The sequence below is a fragment of the Chenopodium quinoa genome, unplaced genomic scaffold (genome assembly GCF_001683475.1).
Source record: "Chenopodium quinoa cultivar QQ74 unplaced genomic scaffold, ASM168347v1, whole genome shotgun sequence".
In the NCBI taxonomy this organism is placed as follows: domain Eukaryota; kingdom Viridiplantae; phylum Streptophyta; class Magnoliopsida; order Caryophyllales; family Amaranthaceae; genus Chenopodium; species Chenopodium quinoa.
Window position 1 is genome coordinate 7,993,640 of NW_018742345.1, and position 12,349 is coordinate 8,005,988.

Sequence of the window (12,349 nt, forward strand, 5' to 3'; positions counted from 1 at the left end):
ACAAGGACAGCTGGTGCTGGTTTCTGGAGAGCTTGCTCAAGGCACTTTGTGTGTATGACCAAGGAGATGGCTTGACTTTTATGTCTGACAGACAGAAAGTAAGTGGGTTGTGTTTGTGTTTAAATTACTTTGCTTTATTTGAATTTTCTGTACACTAACTTGTTAGTTTTGCCTTGTGTGTAGGGTCTCATAGAAGCATTTGCAGATGTGGCCCATAAAGTTGAGCTCAGATTTTGTGTGAGGCATATTTGGTCAAATTTCAAACTGAAATTTCATGGTGCAACTTTCAAGGAATTGTTCTGGGCTGCTGCTAGGGCAAGCACTCTGGTAAGCTTCTATTTAGGTTCTTTTATGTCAGTTTTATGGTGAACTATAATGTATGCTAGGAACATTTAGTTTTGCACATATTTGCATGTCTTTCTATTTTGTGAAAACTGTATGCCATGTGTCTATGTTGTGTTGAATGGTTGTCATGTGTGTGGTTGTATCAGTTTGAGTTTGAAGTTGCTATGGAAAGTATCAATTTTTTGGATGAAGAAGCATACCAGTGGCTGTCAAACATTGACCCCCAGCACTGGTCAAGGCATGCTTTCTCTACAAACTGCAAGTCTAACATGTTGTTAAACAACATGTGTGAGACATTTAATGCAGTGATTAGAGATGCCAGAGACAAGCCTATTCTAACTCAAATGGAATGGCTTAGAAGATATATGATGAAGAGGAGTAATGACAAATGGGAGGCAGCAAAGTCTTGGGAAGGTTTACTAACCCCAATTGTCAACAAAGTCTTTGATGGGTTGGAGAAGTATGCCAGGACATGTGAGGTTACAGCTTCAAGGGATGAAATTTATGAGGTGAAATACAAGGATGATCAGTGCATTGTGGATCTACAAGAGAGAAAATGCACTTGTTATAGATGGGAGTTGACAGGAATACCTTGTGTCCATGCATTTGCTTGCATAATGGACAAAAGGGATGATCCTGAGTTGTATGTGCACCCACATTACTATAGGGTGACATACTTGGCTGCATATGAGAACCCAATACAGCCAATGCCTGGCCCTAAGAATTGGGAAAAGGTCAAGCTCAGACAGCCTTTGCCACCTATGCTGAAAGTGCAGCCAGGAAGACCTAAGGCAAAAAAGAGAAAGCTTGAACCAGGGGAGGGCACTTCTGCAACACCTGAGGGCAAGAAGCCAAAGGTGAAGAAACAATGCAAGAACTGTGGTGGATTTGGCCACTTTGCCAAAACATGCAAGGCTGAAGCAGCACCAGAACAGCCTAACCCACCTGCAACAAATCCAAAGGGTGGGAGGCCACAGATGCAGACTCCTTGGCTTAAGGAACAGAGAAAGAAAAGTGAAGAGAAAGCAGCAAGACATGTATTTTGTATATTTTGTGACTTGAGTGTATTTAGTGGCTTTGTTTCTGAGTCTTGTTATACTATGATTGCAGGCTGCACTGAAGTTGCCACAATATCAGCCTCCAACAACAGCACAGGCTGGGTCAAGTAATGCTGCACCTGCAACTGCTGTGTCAAGCCAGCCTGCAACAAGAACAGAGCCTTTGCCAACTCAGCATGTTACCAGGAGCAACAGGAGCCTGAGTCAGCCCACAAGAGTGCCAACAACTACTCCTCCCAAAGTCAAAATACAGACCAGGTCCAAGCTTCATGTAATGACAAGCAAGAAGGACAAGGATCTCAATCAACTGTGACCCTAGGTCTACTCATTAGTATTTTGTAATAGACAGCCAAGTTTATTAACTACACATGTGTATAGTAGGCAGTATATTTGGTAGTTGAACAATGATTTTGCACAAAGGTGCCTTAACTTTTGTCTCAGCCAATGTAAAACAATTAAAAACATTGTGTTGCAAGTACTAATACGAAATGTGATATGTTTCTACCAAAAAGTTCAATTTCTCATTGATTTAGTTAAAAGTAGTACAAGAAATGTCATCCCAACATCGACACATAATAATTCAACTAAACACAACATAAGTTGGGGATTTTTTTTGTTTCTAAGCATTCCTAAATGAACCTAAGATCTAAAATACATAGCCAGTACCAAACCAAAACAACAAAACACAACAATAGCATGTACTGTGAGCATTTTCTTTGTTGTTGCATTGCTGCCATGCACTTCCTTGATCATCTTCTTCCTGTCTAAGCTAAGAGCTTTGCATTTCATCTTCAAGCTGTCAATCTCATTGAGCAAGCACCTCCTTTGTCCACTAACATCATCAACTTCCCTCTTCATGTCATTCAGCTCTCCCTTCATTAGTTTCTTGTCCAGCAGCAAGTTGTTAATCACCTCTGTGTGCCAAGGTGTTCCATCTGGTTGATCCACCCACTCAAAAGCTTTACACCCCCTTGACTCAGTCACAGGAACATAGAATTTGCAGGTCCTAAACTTGCGTCCAGGGTTCTCCCTAGTCCAAGCAGTCAGCCTAGACATTGGAACTCCACATTAGCATTTTTTCTCCTTTGAGGGTGACATGCTAACTGAAGACATTCCCTTCTGAAATTCAGTAAGAACAAGAATGAAATTAATTGTATTTGAACACAATCACCATAATATAACCCTAATTTCAGTAGCCAATTCACATAACAAAAACCCCCAATCTAATTTAATCTTACATGAACCCTAAGTATTTTAATTGAAATTGGGGTTTAATTGACCTCACAAAACGCCCAATTTCAATTACTCTTAGCAAATGCAACATAATCACGCAACGAATTGCCAAAAAATTACAACAGAAATCACGAAAATTGCTAGAGAATTAACGACAATGGCTTACATTTTTGATGCTTGTTGTCGAGGAGTTCAATTGATTGTTTGATAATTAGAGGGTTTGGGATTGTTAAGGTTGCCCAAAAATACTGATTTGTGAAGAAAATCGCAAAAATTAATCACCAATCTGCAAGAATTTGGTGTACAAATGAAGAACTAGGTTTAAATAAAAGGGAAATCGAGAGAAATTTGGGAAAAAAAATCAAAAACTAGCCGTTATGCTGGGCCCCACAAGCGTTTTCCGTCACTTGAGCTCAGATGAGGTGGTAAAACTGATGTTTAATTTTTTTATGAGGTGGTAAAGTAAATGTTTTTTTTTGGAGGTGGTAAATTCGACAAAGTCATTATTTGAAGGTGGTAAAAATGAAAATTTCCCCAAAATTATACATGGTGACATTATTTTATAAATTTTATTTTATTTAATTAAAATTTTGATCAGCTATATTTATTATTATTATTAGTGTAAGTATTTCATCATTTAATTTTTCTATAAGCTCTATATGTTTTTAAAAACAATTTGATGAATGTATTATTAATTTTGGGATTTTTTTTTTAAAAAAATTTGATGTAAGAAAATGAACAAATTTAAAATATATTAATGTAAGAAAATGAAAAAATTTAAAATATTTTATTTAATTAATTATTTGTTTGAATCGTGCATCGCACGAGACTAATTTAGTTCTCATTGATTATACTCCGTAATAGATTATGAATTATCATGATAAAATATTCGGCTATTTCACCAAATGTCACTGAGTACTTACAAAATTCACCAAATGCCATCAAGGTTTTCAAAATTCACCAAATGCCATCGAGTTTTTATAAAATTCACCAAATGCCATTAATGACTAACGGCTATTAACTCTGTTAGTCATTAAGATTAAATCTTGGCACGTGTCATAATATGATTAGTTCATTTTTGTGGAAAAATTGCTCGAATATATTTTTGGGGGTCATTTTGAAACTTTATGGGAACAAATTAAGCTTGGAATTGACAAAAAATAACGTAAATGCTCCGTTTTGTGTGTTGAAAAATATTTCGATTAGCGTGTCGTTATTTTTAACCATCAAAATTGATCGGGTTAGGTTTTTTGGCTCATTTTAACCTTTATGGGTACAAATTAAGCCCAGAATTGACAAAAAAATAACGTAAATGCCCCGTTTCGTGTGTTGAAAAATATTTCGATTAGCGTGTCGTTATTTTTTAAGCATCAAAATTGATCGGGTAAGGTTTTGAGGGTCATTTTGATCTTTTATGAAAACAAATTAAGCTCGGAATTGACTAAAAAATAACATATATGCCCCGTTTTGTATGTCGATATCATAATTTTTCTACAGAAAAAAATGCAAAACGGGGTATTTACGTTTTTTTCCCAATTTCGAGTTTAATTTGTTCCCATAAAGGATCAAAATGACCCCAAAACCTTACCCGAACAGTAAGAATTGAAAACAAGTATTATTTTTATTCATTAAAATAAATAATTATTGTGTATTAATTTTAAAAAGTAATGACATTTGTTGAAATAATTTTCCAAAGTAATGGCATTGGTGAAATTAGAATTGCATTAATAGAAAACTAACGTCCGTATGCTATTAGTGGCACGAGGTGTCATTGTATTGTTTGTCAGTGACATTTGGTGAATTTTGAAAACTTTGATACCTTTTGGTGAATTTTGTAAGTACTCACTGCCATTTGGTGAAATAACCCTAAAATATTCAAATAATTTCCACCACAATCAAACAACAAACAAGCACTTAATCAAAGAGATAAATTGGGGCATGGTATGATTTAAATTGGCTAATTTCGACTCCAAACTCACTCAAAATTTGTACTTGTTTCCAGCGAAACAATCGAAGCCCACCAAAAGAAAGTCTCAACGAAAGCTGCCATGAATAGACTGCTTCTCCTCCGTAGACTCAGTACTATCCGATTAAACTCCATTCCCAAACCAATTTGTAAACCTCAAATTTCACCTTTATTTTCTCTTTCCTCTTTTTCTGCATTCTTGCGTCAATATTCCTCATCTCAGTCTTCTTCCCACTCTAAATCTTCTGAGGTCCAAAGCAGTAATGATATTCCAGAATCTTCTTCTATTGACGATTTACCCACCGATATCACTACTCAAGGTGATTCTCAACTTTTCGTTTTATTATCTTGTATTTTTATTTTTTATTTTTTTAAAATTATTGAAAATCAATTGAAGTTGAATTTGTTCATTTTATGTTTATTGGATTCCTAGAAGAGAAGGAACAATCTTATACCATAACTTTATGTTTACCAAGTATTATATAGTGACATTATTCATGTAATTGAGTACCATGGATGATTGAGTTCTAATTACGTGATTGTGTTTCATTTTATTGTTGTTTTGGTAAGAATTTTGTTGTTCATTAATTTTCTAAAAATTTGCTTTTGGAGGCGTTGTGTTATAGTCGGCCTTTATCAATTCCGATGAACGTGTCAAGGACTCAAGGGTATATAAATAATCTTGCACATTCAACTTCTATTTGAAGTTTAATTTGCATTTTGAAGTTCAAATTTGTTACATACAGTATAATTTTCTAATTTGTACAGTATTTATTGTTGCTTCGTATGGTGAACTCTCTCTGCTCCTGTAAATGAGAAGTGTTATAGTTTTCAAAACATAAATTTGATGCTTAAATAAATAAATTTATTAATTTCCTTTCTTTCATCGCATTACCTGTCTACTGGTTCATTTTTGATACTTTCAATTTTAATTAGTTAAATACTTTTGATTCTGATTGAATTGAAGTTCATGTTTCTGAATGCAAATAGTATTATTTTTAATACTAACTGGTATTTACTCCGTTCACGAGTTAAACTTTTGATGAGATGTTTTTTTGTGAAGGGATGATTTAAGAATTATCTTATAAAAGTTATTTTCGTATAAATTTTGAAAGAAGAAACTAATTGTTAGTGAATAAATTTAAGTGGAATGAAGTGTCATTTGGAAATAAATTGAACACTAGGATAAAATTACATATATTACAAAAAAAAAATTGGAAAACAAAAATGACTTGTGGCACTCCAAATTTCCTTTATGTTGTCCTGTTAGTAAATATTAGTATAGATGTGTAAAATAAGTTTTGTTGATGTTAAATATGTTTTGTTGAATCTATAATTTGTTAATATTCTTGAAAGTTTTTAACTTGTGGATGTATTGTGGTTTGTTACATTGAAACTTCTTAATAATGTTTTAAGATCTTGAAAGTGATGCTGTTGAAGTTAAATTGAACTTCGGAAATTAATGTAAGGCTATACTAGTTTACTACATATGTTAGTGGTTATTACCTTTTCCTACATTTGTTATGTATGTAAAACTAGAAGTTGGTGTCTCGAAAGTAGTAACACTAGTAAGTTTGTTTCTGAAAGATGATGTTAGTTATTTCTATACTAAAATATATTTAGTTGTGTAGAGGTACTGTGCTCGAATGTGAGTTTCCTTTTGCTTTCGGTAATTTGAATAGAAAATGGAGATATTAGCCTGTATACATGTATACAACAAATTGCATTGCTTATGTGTTATGCAAAACAATTATTAGGAAATGGTTACAATTGAAATATGGTAATCTAGAAAAATTAAGTGTCGATAATTGTCTAGAATAATAAAGAATAATTTGGAATTTTTAGTGCATGGAAAAATCTCAGTAGAAAAATGTAGAGAATATAAATCTAATTGTAAGTAGAAAAATCTCGAACTAACATGTGCAAGAATAGTGGAATAAAGAACCAATATATTCCACTATAAATATAAGCTATACTACAAAATTAGAAGTACTCGCAAAGGTTAGAGTGAAAGACATAAGGTCTCACAGATTAGAAATACTAGGTTAAGTCCCGTGCCATGAACGGTTATATTCACTATTTTTCATTAGTTTAACGCTAAATTTAATTATAAAAAAATCTAATTGCAAAATAAATGAAAATTTATTAATGACAATATAAAAAGAAAATTATATCATAAGAAAAAAAAAGAGAGAATCAGTATTAAATAAAAGAATACTCTGTAATGTTTTTTTGAATACATTAATGAAATATAATTATGGAAAATAATACGAGTATTACATAATAATAAATATTGTCTAAGAAATAAAAAAATGATTTTTTTGACAGGGAAATTGTTAACCAGGAGATGACATTTTAGGTTTCGCTTTTAGCATATAATTAAAATTAATTATTGAATCTATTGTTTTTTAAGTTAAAATTACCATTAAAAGAGTATTTGTATTTTTTACATAAAAATTGTTTGAACATGCACATACTATTTTGTTTGATAAAAACATTAGAATGAAATTAAAATTGAATGGAACACATTTCATTATTATTTGAGAGACCTTTTATTTGGGTAAATATTCGCATTTACTTCTTGTTAATTAATTTTTTTTTTAAATTAAGAAATATATTATTTGAGAGGTATCATTAGTATTGTAGGCTAAATCCAGTATAGAAAGTAGAGAAGATACGTTGAAAAAAACACTCTTGTTATAATTGATTTGATACATAAATTCTTGTTGTAATTATTTTGCTATCATTAAAGCTATTTACATCTTAATTAATTCATTTTTAATCTCATTAGAAATCTAATTCAAATATTTTTTTCTAAGAAAAAAAAATTAAACAAAGGACACACCCAGAGATGACACGTGTCATTGATGGTATGTCTTTTAGTATATAGTTATTAATAAATATTCCACCAAAATGTTGTACAATTTGGAAGGTAATTAATTATTTGTAATATATGATAATGTAAATTTATTTTATCATATTTAGATATTAAGCTTTTGCATACGTTTAAATTCTATCATAAACGTAGACATTATCCGTAAAGTATATTTAATTTGAGTGAAAGATTCCTAAGGAATTGAAAATGGGTGGCTTTTGGTAATGATAAATCATAGTCATTTCTATTTTATATTCTAAGCTCAAAAAATTCTACAAATTAAATCATGATATAAATTATGGTTATTTATTATGATGCAATAAGTTTGTGCTTGAACACCTATGTTGTAAGATGATCTGCATATATTATTGAATTAAACGCTGAAACAAATCTAGTTTAGTTTTTTTTGTATAGTATGATAAAGAACACATATCTATAAATATATAAGTGAGTCGGTAATTGAGTATAAATTATATACTTCCTCCGTTTTTTTAGTTGACACCGCTTGACATTTACACTATTCACAAACTACACTTTGACTCGCTTTTGTGACTTATAGGTTCGATAAAATATAATCATTATGAGATATTGTTTGAATCGTCTATATATATTTTATTAATATCCACTTTTTATAACTTTGCCAATGTTGATAGTTGAAGTTATTAAGGGTCAAAAACATGCATTAGCAAGCGTGATAATAGAAAGGTGTTTAACTAAAAAAACAGAGGAAGTATATATCAAGTAAAAATGCAATGTATTTAGAACCCATATTAGGGAAATATGGAATGAAAATTTCATACTTTTTATGATACAAGATATGGAATAAACTTGATGGGAAATTGAGAATTAGATCTAATCTTTTGGATTTATTGTATTTTCTAAATTTTTAATTCACTTAGTGTTTGAATTTAGTACAAAAGAATATGACTTTATAGTCAAGTTCAATCTTTAAAAGCCCCAACAAATCAACAAAGTATATATTTTAATTTATAAAAAGCTAATGAACAACTTTTGTAATTGCAACATGTTTGTCTTTATGTAGGCTAAGTAATAGCTTAACCTTTTGTGTGATAATTTTGTACTCCCAGTCTTAAATCACTTCATCAATAATTTTTAGATGACTATATCTATAGTTTTTAGATATTTGAGCATAGTATTATGTGTATTACTTCCAATGTTTTTATTTAATTGTAACAAAAGGAATGGAAACCACGTTCAATAACTGAGAAAGTAGAAAGGCTTATCAATTGCCCACATACCCTCTTCTCTGACTTCCATGCCACCCCTCCACACCCCTTACGTGAACCAATCACTCCCTCCTACCACAGGCATCAAGCAACACCACCCAACTTCTACCATCAACCGCCCGGACACTACAATCCTCCCCAGACTTCCAATCTGAACATCTCATTTGGCTAGCAATAGACAATTAAATATGCTTATCTTTAATCTTCCAAAATGTGCTCATGGATTGCTGGAGTTTGTTATCTAGAATTGCTATTTGCCAGAAGTTGATCAATAAATGCCCACACTTGTTCGTCACTGGTTTTGGGAAGGGGATATGTGATTCTTCCTCTTCCTATTTATCCTAGTAACTGTGGTGAGGACACCTAGAGCTGTTAGTATTTGGCGATCTAGTTTAGTCCTAACTTATGGATGAAAGGATTACAGTGGAGAGAGAAGTAATTGGATGCTCGGGGAGGGTTGGAGGGGGGGTGTTGATGGTGCTGACAAGACTAGTGGTGATTGGTGTAAGCCTGTAAGGGATAATTGGATAAATGATGAGGTAGGACAGAACCAATCTGATATATTAGCAATTTAGGATACTATTGGTATTTTAAAGTAAAGAAGTTTTCAAATACTGTAATTTTGCAGTTAATGTGTTGTATCTTTACAAAGTTAGTGTTGCAACTAAAAAGTATTATGTGTTATTCAGGTCCTTCAATTGGTATAAATGAAACAATTATCTTTACCATGTTCAATACCCTATCTTTTACCAATTCTCATTTTAAGTTTTGACTACTGTAGAATAGTGTGAGGCTATGATGGACCATAAAGCTTCATACTGATGTTGATTTTCTTATCATTCAATAATCTGGTATCTACTATCAAGTATATATCTCTCTAGCTCTCACTAACTCCTGTGCAGCTAATTGGATTATGAAACTTAACTTTGATGTTTTGAAGATTAGTGTTTACGTATCTTATAATCATCCTCTTAACGCATATCTATGTGCAGAGCTGAAGCACATAATTGACAGGTACTTGAAAGGTGACATGGAAGTTCTTCCTTCCATTTTTGAAGGTATACTAGCTAGGAAGTTATGCAGTAAACATGATGACACAGATGATGAATTAATGGAGGAATTTCGATCAAAGACCCAACAAGATGAGGGTCATCAGTTTCAATCTAATGAAGATCTCACGCAGTCAGATTCAGATAAGGATCTCACAGAGTCTGATGAAGAACTTAGTGGTTGAAGAACCTGCTTGTAGTTACAATCAGAAAACTTGTTACGAAAATTTTGACTCGTGTATAAAAATTATCTGTTAGAGCTTTCTATTGTAAATTACAACGAAGGGGAACAATAACATTACAGGATTGCATTCTAATTAGCCATGTATACATGCAAGAAGTCGCTTCACACAAATACAAGCTATTGTAGTTTTGGTATGTTTCATGTTTGATGATATCTATTATATCCAGAGACCACCTGAATTTTGATATATGGTGTTCATTTCTGCTCCTAACAATGTAGCAGTCCAGTTTATATTTAGATTTATGCTGTAAGTCATCATATCTTCCTTCCATTTCCACACCACGGCACCATGCTTCTATTACTAAACATCTTGTCTTCCGAGTTAATTGTTATTTCGCTGCTTAATTGAATAATCATCCATAAACTCGCTAACAAGAAGTTAATTGGGATATGTCCATTCCTTTTTCTTCAGTTCTGATATCTTGTGTAGCCTGTTTGTGTTCCAAGCTTGCTAGTCTCATTTGTTTCTGCAACTTGTGAGGACACCTCAATTATGACTGTTGGCTTCTTGCCAACATTGATTATATAAAGACCAAGCTACTCTTCTTTTTTATCCTCCCGCGATCAAAAGTAGCTCCAAACTACCCAAAACTCATGCAAGTACTTTTTTTCAAAGAAAATAATGTACATCTAAAACAAAGGCCTAAAATGATTTCTACCTATTTCCATATTCATGCTTGTACTGTCATCATAAGTTGTACCAATTATGTAAAAGACATGAACTAGGAACCCTTAGAATTTTTACAAGTCTATTGCCAATCATACTATGATGAATTAATGCAAATTAGCAAGGTAAATATTGTAATAGTTTATTCAATTTTAATTGATCTTATAATTGATTCGATGCTAAATCAAGACAAATTTAATCAAGTCTAGGTATATAATACAGAGTAGAGATATTCAAATTCCAAAGTAATTTTTATACGATGTTTATAATGCCAAGCCCAATTTTATTTTTCATGTTTGTTCGTCTATAAGCTTAATTAGTTATTATTAGTTTTTTTTTTTTAAGAAATTTTTTATTATTATTGTTGTTGTTATTTTGGATGGTACATAAATACCTTTATGACTGACATTACCATCCAAAATTTATTACCAAAACTTTTGGGATAACTAATCAAATTAAATTTAAATTATTTATCAAAATTTTATACATTTTATTGTTTAGATGATGGTTGTGTAATAAGAATGTAATTATATGATAATACTTTACCTTAGAATTGTAATTAATGACTAACATTAATGACACTTTAAAATTTTTGTAAAACAACTAATATTTTCATTGGAGATGCTAATCGAGTTGAGCGACTCGAGGTCGACTTGGACAACACTTGGTCAAAACTCGACTTGAGTTGTCTCGACTCAAACTATTAACCTTAACGAGCATGAGTTGAGCAATACTAATACCAATTATTTAATAAGCATTATTGTTATGTTATCACTTTATTGAAGAAAAATGATAATTAACTAATGACTAACAATACTAATACTTTAGAAAAATTTTAAAGCAACTAATATTATTACTAAGGGTGCTTATTAGGGGTGAACATGGTCTGGTTTGGTGTGGTTTGAGTCTAAACCAAGCCAAACCGTAAAATACGGTTTGGTCAATTTTCCAAACCAAACCAAACCATATTAGTATTGAAACCAAATCAAACCAAACCGTAATAATGCGGTTTGGTGCGGTTTGTTTAGCGAGTTATGATGAGACGGCATTTTTTTCCTAAAAATGTCAAATATTAATAAATTTATAATAAAGTTCAAATAATTAGCCAAAGGGATTAAATTCTACTACAAATTTTTAATAAAAATAACAACCAACTAATCAAGTGCTAAGTGCTAACACAATAACACATAATAAAAATAATACATAACAAATTAACAGTGGAAAAAAACATAATACATTTGTTGAGAAAAATAATTCATACTATATCATAATAAATTATAGTTATATGACCTATTGAATTTTAAGTACTGATATTTGATATTTGAGATTGAGTATAGAGTATAGTAGTATACTGACCGTATAGTCTTCTAATGATTTTTCATGTTTTTTTTGTTTTTTTTTTATTTTTTTATAATATATAATAACTATTTTAATTTATTTAAAAATTATTTAAATATTAAAATGCGGTTTACTGGTTTACGGTTTGGTTTGGTTTATAATTTTTGAAAAACAAACCAAACCGCAAACCATATTTCACAAAAAATCGGTACCAAACCGTATTTTTCCAAACCGCAAACCAAACCAAACTGCTAAAATGCGGTTTGGTTTGGTTTGGTTACGGTCTAGACCAAACTATGTACAACCCTAGTACTGCTAATTGAGTTG

At 31.7% G+C, this 12,349-nt stretch overlaps 2 protein-coding genes across 2 annotated transcripts; both read left to right on the forward strand.

Moving 5' to 3' along the window:
- Positions 1–801: 801 nt before the first annotated feature.
- LOC110694731 lies at positions 802–1,903 on the forward strand. Its single transcript, XM_021871907.1, has 2 exons — positions 802–1,382; positions 1,456–1,903. The coding sequence occupies exons 1-2, from the start codon at positions 963–965 to the stop codon at positions 1,714–1,716; spliced, it is 681 nt and encodes a 226-aa protein (XP_021727599.1). The 5' UTR covers positions 802–962; the 3' UTR covers positions 1,717–1,903.
- A 2,696-nt stretch (positions 1,904–4,599) lies between these two features.
- LOC110694741 lies at positions 4,600–10,202 on the forward strand. Its single transcript, XM_021871919.1, has 2 exons — positions 4,600–4,922; positions 9,717–10,202. The coding sequence occupies exons 1-2, from the start codon at positions 4,685–4,687 to the stop codon at positions 9,956–9,958; spliced, it is 480 nt and encodes a 159-aa protein (XP_021727611.1). The 5' UTR covers positions 4,600–4,684; the 3' UTR covers positions 9,959–10,202.
- Positions 10,203–12,349: the final 2,147 nt, after the last annotated feature.